Below are 21550 nucleotides of genomic sequence, written 5' to 3'. Positions count from 1 at the left end.
GGTTCTGCCGGCGGCGGTGGCGGCTCAGGGAGATGACGTCAGGCGCGCGACTGACCCGGAAGCCAGGGCGGCCATAGCAGCAGGAGGCGCGGGCGGCCGTAAGTGTGCCGGGGCTGTGAAGCGCGGCAATCCGCGTGGCTGTCTTTCTCTGCTAGGCCGGCGCCTCGCTTCCTCTCCTCCCCCTCAGCGGTGCACCCGGCCGGGTGTAGGGAGTCCCCCGTTGCTCTCTCTACCTCCCTCCCCAACCGAGTGCTTTCGCTAGGCCGCCCCCTCGCTTCTCTCGCCCCTTTAGGAGGCCCGTTTCTTTCACTGGGAAGAAAGAAGGACGAGGATTATTTTTATTTATTCTCTGTTGAAAGCATCGGCCGCCCAACTTCAGTGGACTCTGGGCAGCGCACAATACTAGGGGGGAAAACATAAATAATAATAATAATAACGCCCCCAGTTTTTAGCTGCCAGTGTTGTCCTCCGCTTAAGGCATAGCCGGGTCCTTTCATTTCCAGTCGGCTTTCCCCAAACTGGGCCTCCCAGGGGTGTTGCAAAAGCCTCTTCCAGGTAGCCCTTTTGGACTCCTAAATGGAAAAGTCTGTTGCCTTTTTCTTCAGTGGGACAATTTCGACAGCGCTTTCCTGTATTGTTATGTGGCTCTTCTCTCATTTACTTATGTACTGTTTTTATATCCTGTTTATTCTCTGAAGAGCTCGAGAGGTTTGGGGAGGGGTTGTCTTTCTTTGGGAATTTTCCCACCACAAGCCTGTGAGATTGGTTGGAATGAGAATGGCGGGGTGAAAGTAACTCTGAGCTCCATGGTTACTGAGAGCTGAAGTCTTGGTGCTTGCAATCGAAAGCAACTCTTTTGTGTTTTTCTTTCAAATACGTTTTTCAACAGATACGCTCCAATAAAATCTTGTCGTTGAAGTCCGAAGAAAATGAGGGCTGGGGAAGGAGGCAGAGAAGTGGGAAAGGATGAAACAGTTGTCTTTCTAAAGCAGCCTCTCCAATCTTAGCAACTTTAAGACATGCTGGCCAGGGAATTCTGGGAGTTGAAGTCTACAAGTCTTAAAGTTGCCAAGGTTGGACATAGCTGTTCTAAAGGAATAGGTTAGGTGGGAAGAATAGAAATGCATTCACAGATAAATAAAGGTGCCAGGTGAACTTTTTTTAAAAAAATCATTAACAAGTTTGGCAGGAGACTAGGTTTATATGCCTGATTTCACTATGCCAGGACTTGTTGAACAAGTTACAGTTGGTTCAGTTGATAAGTAATCAAGCTTAGTTCATTAATATAACCACCATTATTTAACAGTTACTGTTCATTGTCAACAAATCTTGAGCATCGTGACTTTTACAACTTACCTCATTCTCTTCTATTGGAATTTTATTCATGAAGCTGGTGGGCACTGCATTTCTTTTTCAGCTGGAGTGAAAATTTAGAATTGGGTATATCATTGCTAAGGCTGCAGCTCACAGAAACTGATTGCTTAATGTATGTTTCCTGCCATTTGGGTATACCACAAATCATAGGCATACTTGTGGATTAACCTCTTTTTGGTTATCTAAAGATGTATTTGGCAAACTGAGAGAAGCATAAGCTACAAGAATTGAAAAGACACTTTAAGTTCTTCCTGCTTGGTTTCCTTATCACTAGCAGTGGTTGAAAATTCAAAGAACTGGCAACTTGGGCACTTCTGTGAGTCACTCAGAAGACTTCTGGGGATTTTGAATGAGAGGCAAGCAGTAGCATTTAGAGGTTGTTTGCTCTTTGCAACCTGCTAATTTTTTGAAAAACACAGCATCACAAAGCAACTGTAGTATCTGTCAGAATTTGGGTCCGACTGATAGGAAAAATGCAAGAACGGACAATGGGAAAGTGCAAAATGAATCTTAGAACTGAACAGGACGATGGGGTAATTTAGTCCAATTCTCTGGTTCATCAGGGTAAACCAGAAGTACTCTTGCCTGACTAGTGCTGCCCAGAAATTAGAAATTCTGGGAATTGCAAATCAATATATTTAATTAGAATCAAGTTGTTGAGGCTTAAACATTGTTATCACTGGCATATAACAATCTCTGCTTTAATATCAAAGGGAGAACCTATCACTTGCAGTAGTCTATTCCACAGTTGGAAATTTTTTACACTTACTTTAAAGACTTAAGCCAAATTCTTGTTTCCACATTGTGATTCTAGTCCTGCCTTTAGAGACACAGGTAACTCTTAATTTCTGCATGAAGAATATGCCAACAGCTACAGATTTCCTCAGAGTCTGTGCTGGAGAAGTTTATTAGTGGATTGTGTTTAATATTAATAAAAGGTGAACACGCCTGTGGCGCTATTTGAATGTTCAGCATCAGATCCTACATAGTAAAAGTTACAATCAGCAGCCCAATTTTTACAGTTCTCTTCTGATCACATTTTTATTTCACATGAATGCTGTAGTTGACAAAACATTAAGGAATTAAATTGATACTGTAAACACTTTCCAATAACCTGGTGTTGGTAAAACTGGCAAATTAGACAAATAATGCTTTCTATTGGAGAGAAGAGTAAAGTTGGGCTCCTTGGTGTGAAAAGAAATTTGGTTTATTCACTTTCTAGTTTATGAGATTTCATTGGGCCCATGACCACTGATTGTGTGAAATTGATTCCTGTTGCCAAGAGGACTGAACGTTTGCCCCTGCCACCCTAAAAAGCAGCTGAGGTTTGTAGGATGTCAAGTACTTTAATCAAATTTAATAAGAAATATAGGTTAAGAGAAGAGCCTGTAGTACAGTGGACTAAACACTTATTAACATCTGCTGCTTGCAATTACTGTAAGTTCAAATCTCACCAGGCTCAAGGTTGACTCAGCCTTCCATCCTTTCTAAGGTAGGTAAATTGAGGACCCAGTTTGTGGGGGCAATAAGCTGACTTTGTATAAATATACAAAAGTATGAAGGCTATTGCTTAATGCATTGTAAGCCGCCCTGAGTCTCCAGAGAAGAGTGGCGTATAAATTAAAGCAAAAAAAACCCCAAAACATATCTTTTAGCTATGACATGAAACAGTCTGAATATTCCGTGGCAGCAGAGTTGGTCATCAAATGCTAAAGGTAAATATATAACCAAATTTCCAGTTCTTTCAGAGAACAGTCGACTAGCTATTGATGGAAAAAGTATGCTGGGTCTGTGGACCTTGATCCAATCATGCAAGGAAATCTTTATCATGATCTAATCATAAACAAGGTGTCCTGTCTATAACTTTAGACAGGACAGTTTGTTCCCAAAGCAGAGAACCAGTGTCTTGCACAGATTCACATAAATGCTTATCTTGCTCCTTTTTTTACTTTTCTCAGGTTACTTTCTCAGGGATGACTCAGTTAGGTGCCATTGCAGCTTTGGCTGCTAGCCTAGTAGCAGCTTCTCTTTTTTCTGCAATACACAAGATTGAAGAAGGGCACATTGGTGTTTACTACAGGTAAGGGCAGATACTTGGAAGGAGGTGTGCTTTTTTGTATTGCTGCATGTGTGCTTTTTTGTATTGCTGCATGTGTGCTAAGAAATGTGGTTTGCAAGATTGAATAAATGACAAATGGAAATTTTTCCTTCACTTCAACCTGGTGCCATGCATACACTTTCTTTAGGAGAGTGTTCTTTAAGTTGAATGCCATAGCTGTGAAAATCTTCTCCTGGACCATTTGAGGACTGTGCAAATGCATCTCATTCTGAATATGCTTACTGAGATTGCTTGTACATGTTTCAAAATAGTAGCTCTAGAGTGGTTAGCTTGGGACACTTGTGGTCTTTTGGCACTGGAGAACACCCCCTCCTGTTACACATAACTTGAGTATTTAGGATGAAATGTTTGGCTTTGAACCTGAGGTTGTTGCAGGCTCAGTGTAATTGTATTTATGGTGAGCTGTCTTCAGTTTGTAGGATGCTATACAAATGATGCAAATAAAGTTTTGATAAAAGGACACAGGCAAAATGTGATGGTGAGAAAGCAAGCTTTGAATTTGTTAATGCACTACATAATCTGGAATTGGTTGGTGGGGATGTCAAAAGTCTGAAATTGCTGGTCAAAGAACCTGAGCATTTTTTGTTTAAATATATACCTTTCTCCCCTACAGAGGAGGAGCACTTCTGACATCTACAAGTGGACCTGGTTTCCATCTAATGCTCCCCTTCATAACTTCCTATAAATCAGTACAGGTATCTTGTCTTTATATATAATTGTCTTATGGGAGAGAAGCACAGAGAACTCTTACTAACTGTGCCAGAGTAGTTTTGAATGCTACCTTAGAATAGACATTTCTTGGTAGATTCTAATTCACAGTCTCAACAATATGAGGTGTCATTTTAGTCCAATGTATAGTTTATATAATTCAATTTTCATAATTGTTGTATATTTTGTTGGGGATAAGTAAATCAACTCCTAATTGATTGGAAAATTTAAATACATGATTCAATATTTTGTTACTAAAGTATAGATATCTAGAAGCCGGATTTACATTTATACCTTGTAACTGTCACATGGAAGATGCTCCTAAATGCATCTTGGGGCGATTTTGTTAATATTTAACTCTCTAATGCTCTTTGTGTATCTTGGGTGCAAGCCTGAGGAACTGTTTTGTCAAGTGGTTCATTATGTAGTAACTGTTGTGAAAGGAAGAAAGAAAGAAGCTTGCCACACCCTATGGTTCAGAGTCCAGGTTTTCTGTTGCAAGTTGTTTGGGTAAGGAACATAATGTGGGGAATGCTTGAAGAGGTTAAAAGTAGAATAAAAATGGAATGTGGCATGAAGAGAATTGTGCCCATGCTTAAATTTGTAATGTAACCTTTTATTCCTGGATCTCAATTCTCCATTCATGATAATCATATCTTAGTCTGAAACTCTGACTAATCCTAGCTTGTCTCCAGAGGAGAATCAGAATATGTATAGTTTTGGTTTCCAGTTGCTTTCCATGACCAGGAATTCTAGTTTGCAATAACCATCATTAATATTGTGTAGCAAGCTATAAACTTCGCGTTTATTTATTAATCAAATTTATATAGCCATCCATCTTATATGACATTACTCTGGGCGGTTTACAATAATATAATAATACATCATTCATATAAATCAGACTAGACATATACGAGCTTGTGACACAAACATTATTTACATACTCCAATTTGTTTACTTCTTACATCCTGTGGAAAAGCTGGTTTTATGTGTGTGGGACACTGTTATTTGGCAATAAAGTTTATTTATTTTTCTTTACTATTATCTACTTCCCAGATTGACTTAGATCTTAACTGCTCCTTATTATTTTATTGTCCCGTAATATGTATATATTTTCTGTTATATTTTATTAAGCATTTTACCTCTGTAAATTTTGTAATGAGCCTCTGCAAAGTTCTTGCAAAGTTACTCTTAAAATTGCAGACCTGCAAACAAAGTTGTTCTTTGCATGTGCCACATTTCCCAACTCCTTCACATTCTTTCTTTTTGTCTTATCTGAATGGACTTTAAACTTGTTTTCAAACAAGACCTTCCACTTTTTCACAATAGGGGTAAGAGATTTATCTTCAAGACCTGCTCTCAATCAGCATGTTGAATATATTTGTCTTGAAGTATTGTTGAGCAACATTTGGAATGGACAGTCTGTTTCTGGCTCGGATAGGTTGCAGAGAAGATGGGGCTAAGATGATCAGGTAGAGCTTGATATAGACAGATGGGTGGCATTTACCTGAGTTGGGCCAAAGAGACTTGACCAAAGCTATGCAAGCCACTGTGCAAAGATGGGTAACCACTTTTTACAGCCCATGGAGCTCTGCACTACCCAATATTATTTTTCTGCTCTGCTGGGACAAGAAACATCATTTGGCATCAGTATATAATAAGTTGTAGCACAATAATTTAAAAATCCTCCTCCAAGTCAGGGAGAAAAGTAAAAAGATGAATCTCTTCACAGTTGTGACCTTCTTTATGCAACATTACCTTGTTTCCTGCGGCTGTTTATCCCCCCCCAAAAAAGATTATGTGAGTGTTGGCTGCCAAATTTTGTTTATCCCCATCCCAGAGAAAAGTTTTTTTTCTTATTGCAGAAGTGAAATTCAGCTTAAGGAAAGCAGTCCCTTAATAGTCCTCTTTCTTTCTACTTTCTAGACCACCTTACAAACAGATGAAGTAAAGAATGTTCCATGTGGCACAAGGTAAGGTTGGACCCCCATCTGTGAAATCTGCCATTTCTTAGCTTTTATCTTCTCCACAGGTGGAGGAAGGCTTTCTCGTACATAAATCTAGAATTTGTTTTGTAACTTTGATTAGTGCTTCCCTCCTGTGTATAGATGTGTCGAAAAATGTGCTATTATTTTTGCTGATTTAAGATAAGATGACACAAATAGGAAATGAAATCATCTTGTATCTATGATTTTGTATTTGACTGCCCATGTAACTACCAGTTTGGTCTAGTGATCAAGGCACCAGGCTAGAAACCAGGAAATTGTGAGTTCTAGTACTGCCTTAGACATGAAAAGCAGGTGGGTGACTTTGGGCCAGTCAATCTCTCTCAGCCCAACTCGCCTCACAAGGTGGTGGTTGTGGAGAAAATAGGAGGAGGAAGGAGTATTAGCTACATTCGCTGCCTTAAGTTATTTATAAAAGTGATAAAGGCAAGATTTAAAAAATTAATACCACAGCCTAGGAGTTTGTATTTAAAGATGGTATAAAAATGCAAGTAGGTTTGTCGGTCTTGAAACCTGGAGTTAAGATATTTGGCATTCAAAGCTGCAATTATTTCACTTTTAAAAAAACCAAGTTATGTAGCTTGACTAATTAATGTAATCATTTCTTGTATTTCTGTTTTCGATAGAGAATATCAGTAGCTCAGGGTTGAAATGAGAGGTCCTTGCTGCTGAGTTTGCTTGTTTTCTTGCAGACGTTTCGTTACCCAAATTAGGTAACATCATGAAGTGTTTGCAAGTAATCAAGCAGGCTCAGAGAGCACCGATTTCTATTCCAATTTCACCCCTCATTTCTATATTTTCCCATTTTTGGAGCCCATGTGGGATAATACAAACTTCCCCCTTTTCCAATCCTGATGTTGTAGGTGTTTGAGGAGGATTCTCATCCAGGCATCTTATTTCAATGCAATTTTTTTATTATTATGGTTTGTCACACAGTCAGCCAGATGTTCAGACTGGATTTGCCATTTTTATGCACCTATCAAGCCCTTCCCCAGGACCTGAGTGGGATAGGCAGATATTGATGTTTCATTGTGTTAGAGGTATGGTCGCAGGATGTAAGCTATTCCAAATAAAGCTGTCTTTTGTAATTGGCTGATGGTGAATTTGACAATGCCAATGATGTTCAAATGGTCCTCCAATTGTTTTGGGATTGCACCCAAGGCAATATTACTATTAGTACTATCTTTGCTTTCCTTATTTTTCTCACTCAGATGGGAGGCCTGATTGCATTCTATTAATCCAAAGAATGCCCTGCCTCTACCACTAGATGGCACTTTTTTCCTTTTACTTATCCACAGAGAAGCCTCTTGCAGTAGTCTTAATGTGTACCAATCAATCTAAAATTGCTACCCTTTTTTAACAAAGTAGCACTGCATGTGTTTGGAGCAGGTAGAGTTCACTTTCTGAGCTACCGCTTGATACCTTATTCTTGCAATCAGAAGTTTGGTAGCACTTTTTTCCAACTTTAATTTTATTAAAAGGTGTTGGCTTACATGAGAAAAACGTATGCCTTCTAATAAAAGGTGTTTGTCAGAAAAGATGCTACCAAACTCCTGTTTTTTTGGCAAGGGAGATTAGCACAGCTCTCAGCATTGCTTCTCTTCCAAATGACCCATCCCAGCAGATGCTCACCTCTCTCCTACTTGAATTTTTTTTTCTTTATTGCTGCAGCGGAGGAGTGATGATCTATTTTGACAGAATTGAGGTTGTGAACTTCCTGATCCAAAGTGCAGGTGAGTTATTAAGGCCAACCTCTTTTTCAGAGCTGGATTTGGGATCAGATTTATTGTGGGAGATGGTTGCACCAATTGTGCTGGAAGGAAAATAAAACGAAGGGACCATTTATACCAAGGAAATAAAATTAGGGGTTATTTTTAATCACCCAATTCCCAGGGTTCTTTATTGCCTGGAGAGAAGTACTGAGTTTTTCCCATTCTCAAACCGTGGCTATAATAACAAATGAGATGCCATTTCTTGCCTGCACAATTTTTTAACACCCCTTATTCTCTCTCCCTAGTCTATGATATAGTAAAGAACTATACTGCAGATTATGATAAGGCTCTCATCTTCAACAAGATCCACCATGAACTGAACCAGTTTTGCAGTGTTCACACACTTCAGGAAGTTTATATTGAATTGTTTGGTGAGTTTCTTCAGCATGATGTGCACAACACTTGAATTAAAATACCTTAGAGAACTGTTGGGATTACAATGTCTCTAGAATGAGAAGAATTTAAGGGTTAGGTTTGTGAATTTCATTAAGCTGTCTTCCTTTCTCTTTCCCATAATTGAGAGCATTTACGGGTTTGCATATTTGTTAAATCATTGAATCCACAGCAATAGATTTTACTTTCCTAACATTAATGGGAGCATTGAAAAACTTGAAAGACCAGGTTAAGGACAGAGAAAATATATGTGGTCACTAAGGGCAGAGGCCAATTTGATGACACAAAATCTATCTCAAAAAATTAATGGTGCTTTTAGCTAGTCTTAGTGGAAGTAATTAAATGTTGCAATGTGTGATACATCATTTCCTTTGAACATGATAGAGCATGATAGTGCATTACATATTTTCATTAATCTACCCTCATTTTCAGAAGACAAATCGGCTAATTGAAAACAAATAGTGGTTTTATAGTTCAGGGTTTTATAATCAGGAATTTTGATAGAGCTAGTTGATGAGGCAGGAGTGAAAATTTGCACCATTTTTTTTACCTCTACAACTATTTAGCAGTAAAGAAACATTGGAAAGTGTCATTGATTATATGAATGTTTGGTTGAAAATTATATCTCCTTACTTATCAGTGGCCCTGATACCCTTAAAATATTGCTGAATTATAAATCCCAGTATTCCTCACCATTAGCCAAGTTCATGGCTATTATTGCTGGAAGTTCAGCAAATTTTGAAAAGCCATACATTTTCTGTGATCTTTGGCATAAAAGAGGTTGGAATTGAAAGTGAGACCACCTGCTTCCAAAGGAACTACTGTCTCAATAACCTATAATTCCTTCCAGAGAATAAGTGCCTTGTCATCCATATTCTCTCCCATTTTTTATTGCAGCAATATTGTCTGTTTGCTTTATCCCTTCTTAGATCAGATTGATGAAAACCTAAAACTGGCTCTTCAACAAGATCTGACAACCATGGCTCCAGGACTCATCATACAGGTAATGAAAAATGCTGGAATATATCCCAAGAAAAAAATTCTGGTGCAAAACTGGATAGAATGCTCAATGTTTTGGTTTCAGGACCTCTTCACATTCTTAAAAATGTTTGAGGGACCCCAAAGAGCTTTGGCTAATGTGGGATATATCTAACAATATTTAGATATTAAAATGGAGAAAATTTAAAATATTTATTATTTAGTTGACTTCATGGACTCCCTGAGAGCTTCAGAATCGCTGGGATAGACGAGAGAATTGCAAAGTAATCTTGATGTTGTCCAATTTGAAGTTCAGAGATTCTGCCATTGTTGCAAACATGATGACAAAATATTGGTTCTAGTTTGGTTCTAAGTTGTGCTTTTCTCCTAACGGAAGTGTCTCACGTTCTGGGCTAGGCAACTTCCATGTTTAGTTTTATATGTCTGAATAGATTATAAGATTATTTTAAAAATTGTTGCTTATCTAAACAAGGAGTTATTGAAACCTCTTATGAGCTCTGTCCAATTGATAGCTAGTCTTTCCTTTGTTGCTTCATTCTTACTAGTTCCTATTCACAGATTCAGGATGCCTTTACTTTTGAACAGTCAGCTGTGTGGTTCTTAATATTGTGGTCATTTTGAGAGTCTTTCCTCATAATGCTCACTTTTTCTGCTCAATCAGGCAGTCCGAGTTACAAAGCCAAACATCCCAGAAACAATTCGGAGAAATTATGAGCTCATGTAAGTTTCTGAAATCTTCTTCTTTATAGTGGCTACATGTGTGTGTGTGTGCATACATTACACATACACTATAGGACTGTAGTCATATGACATATGTAAAAACACACACTGCTCACCCTGTTTTAACTGCTGAATATGTTAAGGGCCCTGTTTCCTGGCTGTATTACTAACTAGCCAAATATCTTGCCCTTGTGTATATTTAATCCGAACGTTTTTAGTGTTTTAAAATGTTTTTAGTATTTTTAATTGCTTTTGTTTTTAATTGTAAGCCATCAAGAGTCATTGACTGAGATGAGCTACTATAGAAATTGAATGAATGAATGTTCAGTTTGAGCCAGCTATAGAATCTCTTGTGCTTATTATTTGTACATATAAGAGCTGTGGTGGTGCAGTGGTTAGAATGCAGGCTATTTCTGCTGACTGCCGGCTGTCAGCAGTTCGAGTCTCATTGATTCAAGGTTGACTCAGCCTTCCATTCCCAAGGTCAGTAAAATGAGGACCCAGATTGTTGGGGGCAATAGGCTGATTCTGTAAACTGCTTAGAGAGGGCTGTAAAGCACTGTGAAGCGGTATATAAATCTAAGTGTCGTTCTATATATGTATATATTCTAATCCATTCAGTAACTTGAAGATGCCTTTTGTTATGGAAGTCATTTTAATCCTTTAGCTAAAGCCTCTCTTGGTCCCCTCTAGGGAGAGTGAAAAGACAAAACTGTTGATTGCGGCTCAGAAGCAGAAAGTTGTGGAGAAAGAGGCTGAAACAGAACGCAAAAAGGCACTCATTGGTTGGTGTGCAGTTTTTGTTGTCATGTATGAATATTCTTGTAGAATTAGGCAGAACATAACAGGTGGTATTTCTTGTTTTGTCTGTGTGGACTGCATTTTCCAAAAGAATAGAGGGAGATCAAAAGCAGAGGCTAAGAAGTATACATTCTGCATATAACTAAGGGAGTATTTTTCCCACTGGATCTGAACCAAACTGGATATAAGCTCAGAATGATTTTAGATTGCAAACTGTGAATTCTCTGAGAGTATAAAAGTACTCAGGTAGTTTGTGAAATGAGGGGGAGGGACGTAATTTCCTTTGGGGTAGTTAACTTCATCAGAGATCATTAGAAAAATCCTAATTTAAAATATGAGCCACCCTTGTAAACAAAAGAGAAAAAAATCTCCTGAAAAGGTGTACAAGTCATCATTTCTAAGCACCCTTTGGGGGAAGCACCCACAGAGGCAGTGGAGAAAGCCTCTCTGCTCCAGGAAATTGTAACTTCATTGAACATCATTGCTGCCTCCTATAATGATTGGGTGTGTTTTCTCTCCTATGCAGAAGCAGAAAAAATTGCCCAGGTGGCTGAGATAACATATGGGCAGAAGGTGATGGAAAAAGAAACAGAGAAAAGAATATCTGAGATTGAAGGTAAGCAGCAGTGTCTTAGAGGTGTTTGTCCTGTCTGAGGATTTCAATCACTATGTTCCCTGTTTGAAGGTCACCAGAAATCTAACAAAGAGATAAATCCAGTTTACAGAGAGAACAAGAAAATTGCAAATATTTTAGTGATGTTAATGGAGATAATCTTGTTTTAGGTGAATCAGTAGTGTCTATGATGTAATTCTGCAGAAGCAGCATCTTGTGATTTGCTTCTGTTTAACCCCATTCGTCTGTCATCAGCTTTAGGAGCCTCTCCCCATTTCACTGACATTTGAAGAATCCTTTCCTTGCTTATTCCAGTTTTTATTTAATTCTTAAGCAATAAGGAGGTAAATAATAGAATCATGGAGTGGGAAGAATAATATTTAGATTATTGAGTTCCAACCCGTACTTAGTGCAAAAATCCAAATTAAAGCATTGGTTACAATTCAGCTTCTCTTGAAAACCTCCAGCAAAGACTACTCATTACTTTTAAATACTTCTTGAACTGCCATTAAACCAAGAATCAGAAAACTGACTGTTACCATTGCTTGTTACTATTAGGAAGTTTCTCCTAACTTCCATTTAAGGAGTGTGCAGCAGGCTGATTTGAACAACAAATTGCATTGCACTTGTGTCGGAGGCACTAGGCTGCTTCCAGGTTGAAAGGATTAGCTAGTGACATCATTGTTGCCCAGGGGTTGCCTAGCTGAAAGCTGATTTCATGTCCCTATTAATGTGCCCAATTGAAGTGGTACCTATCTACCTACTTACAAATGCACACTTTTGAACTGGTAAGTCAGCAGGAGCTGGAGAAAATTATGGAAACTCGCCCCGTTCCAGGTTAGCATTTGGGTCTCGAACGTGGGCTTGCTACTTATCAACCCAGCGTCCTAACCATGCAAACCACCATGAGGCAGAATGAATCGGCTACTCCTCCTTTCTGTCAATTTTCATCACTCCCCCAACCTGCAGGCCTTAAAAACAATCCAAATATCTCTGAGCCTACACCACCACCACCACCACCATGCGCAGGCTTTGAAATTAGTTTGAAGTTACATGGGATTGGCATCTGGATCACAAGTTGGTGATATTTCCACCAACTGGCATTGGCTCTGCAAGTTTTTCTCTGCATCACAAGCTGGAATTGAACCTGGGTACTTTGCTTATAAAGCATGTGCTGTGCCACTGAGCCAAAGCCTTCAAGCTACCCTTGTAAGAAGGAGATGCTGACATGAGGATTTCCCATTTGTTGACCCTTTTTTGGAGTAAGCTGCTGGTGCAGGGAAAAGGCTCCTCTGGCCTGCCTCTAAGCACTGGTTTGCTAAGCTAAGTTCATTATGAATCTTGTCAAGCGATCCAGCATGTCCCCAAGGAGCTAATTAGTGGTTTACAGAGCAGCAGCTTCTCATTAGGCAGGCCTTGGCAGAGGGCTAATAGCTTGCTTTTACATCGAGACGTGTTGCTGAGTGCCAGGCCTTTGAAACGATCCAGCTGTATCCTAAGCAATTGAAGGAGAGGAGACAGGATGTCCAGCTGTATCCTAGTAGCAAATTTGGGGCTTTGTTCAGACTCGTGTGGTTGCTCTGGCAATTGGATACTGGACTGTATACCCCTTGAATTGTACACACTTTGGGCTGTTGACATTGGTGCATTGGTATATGAACAGACATGGAGGTGTTAATGGATGGATGTGTGTCAAAACCGCATGAGTATGGACTTCCCCATTGACTTCGCTTGTCAGGGGATTGCAAAAGGTGATCATATGACCCAGGACGTTATAAACATGAGCCAATTTGCCAAGCAACTGAATTCTGATCATGGGATGGTGGGGATGCTCCAATGGTTGAAAGTGTGAAAAAGTCATGTCACTTTTTTCAGTACCATTGTCACTTTGAATTGTCACTAAAACAAATTGTTATAAGTTGAGCAGTACCTATATTGCTTTTATATAATAAAGCTTGACTTACGACTTTTTCACACTTGCAACCGTTGCGGCATCCCCATGGTCACATGATCAAAATTCAGACGCTTGGCAATTGGCTCTCAAGGTCATGTGATCACCTTTTGGGAAGTTAAATTCACTTAACTATCTTGCTTAGCAACAGAAATTTGGGGCTTAATTGTGGTTGTATTTAGCAATTACTTTATGAATTGGCTTTCTAAACTTGGAAATTCTTTCTCTTAGAATCATAATTCTTTCTACTTTTCAATCAGTACTGTCTTTCAGCTGTGTGCTTTATAGGGAATTGAATTTGCATCTCCCAGATCTAATTCCAACCATCTCTACCTCACTGACTCTTGGGTGTGTGTGGGAAGAGTTGAATCTTTTGCTTAGAAACTAGAACAGTCTAAATTATATCTGTTTCACTTGATTCTGAAAAGCATCTGACTTACTGGTAGATTTCACACAGAAAAGTTTGAATTTTTAACTGGAGCATGTTCTCTCTATTCAGATTTCTTTTTGTCACTGATCAGCTTTGCCTAACCTAGTGCCCTTCATACTACACAATGTCTGCTGGCTATGGTGATGCCCAGAATGTCTGCAGGATATCAGGTTAAGGAAAACTGCTCTGCTCTGCTTCATTTCTTCCTCCAGATTGTTCTCTTAATGATTGGCTGTAATCTTTTTGTTCTTGTTGTTCTGATCAAGATTAAGAGAAAAAATGACTTCAGATGGAAACTATTTAACCAATTCTGAAGATACAAATCAGCATTTCTTCTAGAAAATGTCTGCTCCTCCTCCTCCTCCTCCTCTTTAAATTTTCAGGGTCACTTGAGGCTTCTCTGCATTTGGAAGTCTTTTTCACCCATCTCCCCTCTTTTTGCAGATGCCGCATTCCTTGCCAGAGAAAAAGCGAAAGCAGATGCTGAATGTTACACGGCCTTGAAGATAGCAGAAGCCAACAAGGTGAGAGATTCCACTGTGCTTCCTTGGCCTGGAGCTCAGTTTATTGATGCTGCAACTGCAAAGTCTTAAAGTTGTTTTGATCTTTATTATCACTGCGGTTGTCCCCTTGTCTGAGCTTCTCCATCCTCAGATTCTTGATGGAATCTGTGTGACTCCAAAAATCTTATTGATTTAAAAAGTTGTTCTTGATTACTTGCTAACCATTGACTTATTTATGGACCAGTTTGTGCCTGGCAATCCATGCTAGGTTTTCCTCTTCCTCCTGGACACCGAAGTAGATGTTTCTCTCATGTAATCCCTACATCATAGTTACAGCCGCAGCACTGAGATATTATAAGATACATAAGAGAAGATATTTACACAACATACTAAATCCCAGATGTAGATTAGTAGTATTTTTCTCCTGTGTACAGAATGTTGGTTCATTTGTGTTGAAAGCATCACAATTAAAATAAGACATACTATATGACATAAAATTTAAAATATAAAATACAAGATTAAAATATATACAGTACAAATCAAGATCTTACCCAAAAACTAGCAACATTGATTGCGTTCTTTTGCGTTGCCATGAGATCCTGATTGGGACACAAAGGGCAGATATATAATATATAGGTTGTTGTCTGCACGTCACCATAATCGCAAAGAGCAGAAGCCACTGGATAGCCCCATTTGTTCCGAGTGTCTCTGGATATTGTGCTATATTCAAACAAACTATTATTATGGCTGAATGCAATAGTCTATTTATATAACACAGGCAGTGGCTGAATCAACTAACCAGCCTCATTTTAGCTTTATCTTGCATATTTATCTTGCTCTATTTTTGTATTTTCAAAGTATTATAAGTATTATAAGATTGATAATTTAATCCAAAGACTGAGTCTTGAAAACTTGAAAACTCTTTTTCATAACTAGACTTGTGAGTATGCTCTCTTTCTCTCTCCTTGCAGCTAAAACTGACCCCAGAATACTTGCAGTTAATGAAATACAAAGCGATTGCTTCCAACAGCAAAATCTACTTTGGCAAAGATATACCCAACATGTTTATGGATCACGCTGGGACTCCCACTAAGTTTTCTGAAGGACAGGCAGAGGAGCTAAGAGATGAAAGTTGGCTGGAAACAGGGGAAGATTTGTGAAGTCATGAGCGGCCAGACGGACAGCACCACCCCTGTCTGAATCCATCCGAAATGGCATTTGGCTATTTGATGTGTGGTCTCTACCTTCCAGAATGTGAAGAAGCACTGAGCCCACTAGGCCAGAAAGAAAAACACCCTCTCTGTTCTGAAAAGACAGCCTGAAGAAGCACTGCAACTCAGGCTTCTGACTTCATCTTTCTTAGCAGTCAAGATACACTGCCTTATTGATCTTCGTGCCGATGGAGGGAGCAACAGTGAATCATGCTAAAAGAAGAGGCAGCATGCCCATGATTGACTCTGCCTCCACTTCAATAAGATGAAGCATGCTCAATTTTATTTCTGGAGCAAAAGAAACCTTTTCATGTGAGAAACCCAACTATTCCCTTATACTTGTACATATACTACAGGTCAAGTCCACCATGTAGGATTTTTTTTTTTTTTAATTGAAAAAAGGGCTCGCTCCCTCTTTTGGTATTGGCAAATTAGTCTTGAAATAGCCCAACCTTATTCCTTCTAGAAGTCTTGGGACTGCCAACTCCCCAGAATGTAAATTGTTGGGGTGACCGGGAAGTCCATGAGTTACAGTCCCAACTCTTCTGAAGGGCATAAGGTTCAGTAGACTAATATTTTTTGGGACAATATGTGAATGAGCAGATCATCTCTGCATGCTGAATTATTTGCATTCATGAGCATCTTCTCCAGTAATTGGATTTCACTAGTCATCAGTTGCAGTCTATTCCTTCAAAAATAAAGGTGCTAATTTTGAATTTTTTAAACAAGAAGTACACACACTACAGATTAAAAGCCTTGGAATGGAAACTTGGAGCATTAAACATTAACTAAAGATATGTCAGTTGGTGCTTATTTCAAGATCTGCAGAGCACATCTAGACCCAATGTCCACCTTCCTACCTGTAGAAATTGGTTGGGACAGTCATGGGACAAATGTCAGGTGAGATGGTTCTTTTGCCCTTACATTAAATGCAGCTTTTCCTGGAGAAGTGCTTGTCCTCTATCTGGAAGTTCTTCTATAATAATATGCAGTTCATAGAGGGAATCAGTAGAGAAGCATAACTTGATTCTGGTTTTCAGATTGTGGTCTGAATGGACCTGCGTAACTACTGATCCCATAATCTTAACACAATCTACTAGCCATATCATTGTTGTTCACTAGGTAATTGGCAGCCTATTTGCAGAACCCAGATCTGACTGATCAAGACTCATCATACAGGGCTGTATTCTGGCTTGACTAGTCTCCAAGGGTGCAACATCGGGGTCTCTCCTGTTCCACTGCTTTATGGATAAAATACACACATCCAGCATTTCTATATTCTAGAAGGCTGCCCTTTGAAGTGATCCACAAGTAGGTGAAATAGTTTGGGAAGTGATTCTTAACACTGATTTTTTCTGAGGACAGCCCAGCAAGCAGGAATCCGAAACACCAAGCTGCATCCGAATCCCTCCTTCAGCAACCAATGATGTCTCAAATGGTGCCCTCAGTGACTGTAAATCCCAAGCTGCTTATTCCATTAGGTGTGTATCTTCCATTAAGGAAGGGGGGGGGGTTGCATGTGGTTCTAGAAATGGCTTGCTCCAAAACCCAGATTGAGAGAACTTTCTGTCCCCCCCCACCCCAAAAAAAACAGAAGGACTTTTTCATTCTTCTTGTTGGCCTGTGCTATTTATTTTGCATAGGCTAGTGTTTCTTAGCCTAAGCAACTTTACGAAGTATGGACTTCAACTCTCTGAATTCCTAGCCAGCCATGATGGCTGGTTGGGGAATGCTGGAAGTTGAAGTCCACATGTCTTTAAGTTGTAAAGGTTGAGACATCGTAGACGAATAGGGCATCCTGCCAAAATTTTCTGTTCTAAACCCCAAGATCCTGGTACTTGGGATAAGAACTCTTTTAGGGCTGAAATCCTATTTGTAATCCAAACAGTCTGTAACAAAGGCCTTTTTTCCTTCTTGTAGTAGGGGAACCATTTTTTTTAAAAAAAAATCACTAATCAATGTTTGCTGATTGAATAGCTGGTGTATCAGTAGCATACATTTTCCTGCTCTTAAGCTGCAGCAAGTAGGGCTATAATACCTTGTAAGTGGCAGGACCAAGAACCCCAGACCTCTTAGGTGATGATACTCAAAAGACTTTTATCATCTTAGTCTAATCAGTGCCTCCCACTATAAGATCAGTGCTCAGTAGCCACAAGGCCTGAATAAGCCCTCTTGCTAAATCATCTTTTGTGTCTGTTCCATGTGTTAAGAATGCAAACTTTCCTAGATCCTTTTTAAAGTATGCTTTGCCTATGCTGGACAAAGACCAAGTAGAAAAACTTTCTATTTGCTTCTTGTTCTCTTTCCTTTTCTGATTTTTTTCAAACAACCTGGTCAATTTTCAGTTGTCATCAAGTGAAATGTCCTGTACCTTTCTCCAAATATCCTAGTGAAAAATCTCTCTTGTTCAGTTTTGTTCCATCACCTAACTGAGAGGGTGATCGTTATGGCATGCTGGGTTTTAAACTTCATGGGAGATTTCTGTCAGTCTGATTACAGTCCTTGCTCTTGAAGTGTGACTTGAAGTGGGAGAGGGGTGTTTCCACTTTAACATTTTTCTCATCATGCAAAAGGGATTGAGATGAGCTTCTTTATTAAATGGGGGCTACTATTCGGAATCCATGGCCTGCAAACTAAATAAAGGGAATCTCAGGCGCTTTGCCACATGTGCCTTAAATTTCAAATGAGCTTTTCCTTAGCCCAGGGGTGTCCAACCTTGGCAACATTAAGACCATGCTGGCTGAGATTTCTGGGAGTTGAAGTCCACAACTCTTAACATTGCCAAGGTTGGACGCCTTAGCCTATTCCTTCCCTTGCAGTTGCTTTCTTCCACGCGTCTTCATTGTCTAAAGCTGAGCTAATGTAATGAACATCCAGAGTTCCTCTGAAGTGAAGGAAGCTGTATGGAGAACATCTGTCTGTTTCACTAAAATATTATACTAACTTTTGGAGTACTACATTTTTAATATAGAAGCATTCAGTCATGTGAACCCTCACCCTTCAATTGACAAGGATACAGTTGATGTACTTGTTTCCCATTCCGTGTTAGAATTTGGCCTTTACTTGCAGTTGAATTAAACAGTGCTTATGTACAACACAATATAGGCTGTAGGGAAAGTGGAGCAGAAGAAGCATCAAGTGTACTTCCCTTTGTGTGACTTGTTGTGTACAAATAAAGGCTTATGAGAATTATGGCATCATTACCCCCAAATTCATGGGGAGAAGCCCATTAAATGTGCTATTGGTTTCCACACAGTGCATTGTTCTGAATTGGGGCTGCTTGTTGAAATCTCTAGAACTGCAATAACATCAAGAGTGTAGGATGTTTTTTTTTCCTATTCTGGTTTAAAGACTATCTCACACCGTATAACCATGATGGCGAACCTATGGCACGTGTGCCAGAGGTGGCACGCAGAGCCCTTTCTGTGGGTAAGCACGCCATCACCAGCTGCTCTTCTGGTTTCCAGCACACATATGTGCACTGGCCAGCTGGTCTTTGTGGGCGCTGGAGTGCCTGAAAATGGCCCCAAAACAGGCAATTTTGGGGGCGTTTTCCAGGCTGTTTTTTGGGTCAAAAACGGCCCTGAAAATGGCAAAAAGCTGTCTGAAAACGGCCCGGAAAATGACTTGAAAACAGCCCAAAAATGGTCTGAAAATGGCCCCAAAACAAGCATGTGCACCAGCCAGCTGGTCTTCAGGTTTCTGGCGCACGCGCGCACACGTGCATTCACGCATGTTACGGTTTGGATATTCTGTGCCGAAAAGGTTCACCATCACTGCCTTATAAAGAAACTTGGCATTCTTCCATGGCTGATAAATGCAAGTCCTAAAGCACTAGGTCCTTTAGCATGTGGCTTTGTAATGTATTCCTCTATTCTTCAAAGAAGTCCATTTCTCACTAAGACGAAACAAGAAAGGAATTGTTTCTTTAAGGGTGAACCCAAGCTGAAGCTATATCGAATCTAATTCTAAAAATATTGGGACCTTAATGAGCCCAAGCCAAAGTTTTGACAGTGAAATGTGCAGTACAAGATTTGTTTTCCTCATTTTGATATTGTCCAGTGTTAGGAAACAGAGATCCAACACATCTGGAGGTCACGGAAGGAGTATATCACAGAATTTGACTGGGCTGGAGAGGGTATATTAGAAAATGTATTTCCCTTCATAGATGTTCTCTTCTATCACACTGCCCAGTGTCCATCCTCTGTTACCACCTGAGCTTTCAGCAGCAGCTGCAAAAGATTGATGTGGCTGCTATAGGACAATTAATTGGCAACAGGTTGTCACTAGCCAAAATTTATCTAGATTCTGTTCATATCAAAAAATACTGTAGTCAAAATCATGTTGATATTTAAGTCTGCACTTCTGGGTTCAGCCATGTTCTTGTTTATTTGTATAAGCTTGTTTTCATGTAGACGTCACAGATTTTTCCTTGTCAATTGAAAATACAGAAAGTTTGAAACAAATAGTTCAGAAATGGTATGATAAAATAGCTTAGGTACTAAAATGGATCTCTAACCATTTGTCTTAATTTCTGAATTGTACAGTTGAATTTCATTGCCTGAGTTATATCCAATTTTGCAATAGAAGAAAGCTGCTATTTTTTGAACTTTCTTCCTACTACAGTTTGCAGAAACAATTATGCGTGCACTGGAATATAAAAATAAACTTAATAAGCATTCACATAAGATTTATGGGAGCAGTGACATTTGATTTTTTTTTCTTCATGTATAAAAGATTAAGATTTGTTTCTCTTTTGCTCAAGCTCTTTAAACTAGCAAATACTAAATTCCAGCAAAGCCAAAGTACATTATGTGACTTTTTATATAACACTGATGTAAAAATATGGTTTAGAAAAAATCTTTAGGATTTTTTAAATATATGGATTAACTAAATGAAACTTTAAAATTCTTTTCAATTTTTTTTAAAAAGCAGCATTCCTTAATTAAGATGTGGGTGATTTTTCCTGATAATTCAATTCTGTCCAGCCCATTAGGTACTAGAAATATTGATTTTTGTGTATGTGTGAAAGAGAATGTGCATGCAAGAGAGAGCTGCTTTGTTAAAATGAGCCTTTCTCAACTGCTCACTGTTTGGGTTCTGAACAACTAATTTTTCTATTTTATTTTGTATTATCGTTGAACAAAGTAACACTTACTTTCTGTATGCAAGGATGTGAAAAAGAACTTTTATGCTTCAAATGAGCTCTCTATAGGAGGCAATCAATGAATGTTGCTCATTCATGTTTTGGGACATCTGCCATTCCGCCATGCTGCTGTGTTTCTAATCTGTTGGATTGTTTCCTTAGAAAATTGTGTATTAAATTGCTGGTACATTTTGATATTTATTGTAATGACTCAATAAAAATGTTCTTTGCTTTTAGAATAAGTACACCCTAATGTGTGTATTCAGGGGATCTCTTTTCAGAGTGAAAAGTAAGGACATATGCTGGGCTTTGAAATAATGTTGGCAGGAGGGGGCAGAAAAATATTTGAAGAATCTAAGAATTGGATGGTATCTTGGAAACATTTCCTGAACACAACAAACACACACCCAAAAATCTTAAATTGAGACATTTTATGGAGTTAGGCTGCCAAGCATTCCTGTGGGGATCATTAGAACTTGATTATCAGATATCCTTTATTTTTTTAAACTTCAGACATAAATAATTGATGCCTTTATAAAGTTGAAACATGCGTTTCCCTACTGTATTGTAACTCTTTACTTTATGAATGTCCTGGAGGAGAAAAGCAAGCACTGTGTTACTTATAGGCAAGCCCAGATGGGAAAGGTAGTCCATATTTGGGGAACAAGGTTGGGTGATGGTGGTGGCAGTTGAATTCACATTGTGTGATGCTGTGGTTTATGTAATGTAATGCTTTTGGCCGCAGAAGCCAAAAGCAATAGAGCTGAGCAAGTTGTCCCAATCAGTCTAGTGGCTCTATAAATA

General features: G+C 39.1%; 1 protein-coding gene across 3 annotated transcripts; it reads left to right on the top strand.

Moving 5' to 3' along the window:
* Positions 1 to 2: 2 nt before the first annotated feature.
* On the top strand, positions 3 to 20988 carry ERLIN2 (ER lipid raft associated 2). Of its 3 annotated transcripts, none has more exons than XM_034436885.3 (12): positions 3 to 98; positions 3333 to 3454; positions 4107 to 4188; positions 6128 to 6174; positions 7879 to 7940; positions 8225 to 8350; positions 9302 to 9375; positions 10033 to 10091; positions 10785 to 10876; positions 11419 to 11508; positions 14331 to 14410; positions 15361 to 20988. In XM_034436885.3, exons 2-12 carry the CDS (start codon positions 3348 to 3350, stop codon positions 15547 to 15549), a joined length of 1008 nt encoding a protein of 335 aa, XP_034292776.1. In that variant the 5' UTR covers positions 3 to 98; positions 3333 to 3347; the 3' UTR covers positions 15550 to 20988. The 3 variants fall into 3 exon arrangements, with proteins under 3 accessions (XP_034292776.1, XP_034292777.1, XP_087731784.1); XM_034436886.3 differs by having other exon boundaries at positions 54 to 555; XM_087875658.1 differs by lacking the exon at positions 3 to 98 and adding an exon at positions 864 to 2699.
* Positions 20989 to 21550: the final 562 nt, after the last annotated feature.

The sequence above is a fragment of the Pantherophis guttatus genome, chromosome 9, assembly GCF_059756535.1.
Source record: "Pantherophis guttatus breed Tessera chromosome 9, ASM5975653v1, whole genome shotgun sequence".
Classification (NCBI taxonomy): Eukaryota; Metazoa; Chordata; class Lepidosauria; order Squamata; family Colubridae; genus Pantherophis; species Pantherophis guttatus.
The sequence above is the reverse complement of the archived record's forward strand: the minus strand, read 5'-3'. Positions and strand labels throughout refer to the sequence as shown.

Coding starts and splice junctions, on each gene's coding strand:
- ERLIN2 (XM_034436885.3), top strand. CDS start 3,348: ATGACTCAGTTAGGTGCCATTGCAGCTTTGGCTGCTAGCCTAGTAGCA. Junction 9,376..10,032: donor CTCCAGGACTCATCATACAG/GTAATGAAAAAT, acceptor CTGCTCAATCAG/GCAGTCCGAGTTACAAAGCC. Junction 10,092..10,784: donor CGGAGAAATTATGAGCTCAT/GTAAGTTTCTGA, acceptor GGTCCCCTCTAG/GGAGAGTGAAAAGACAAAAC.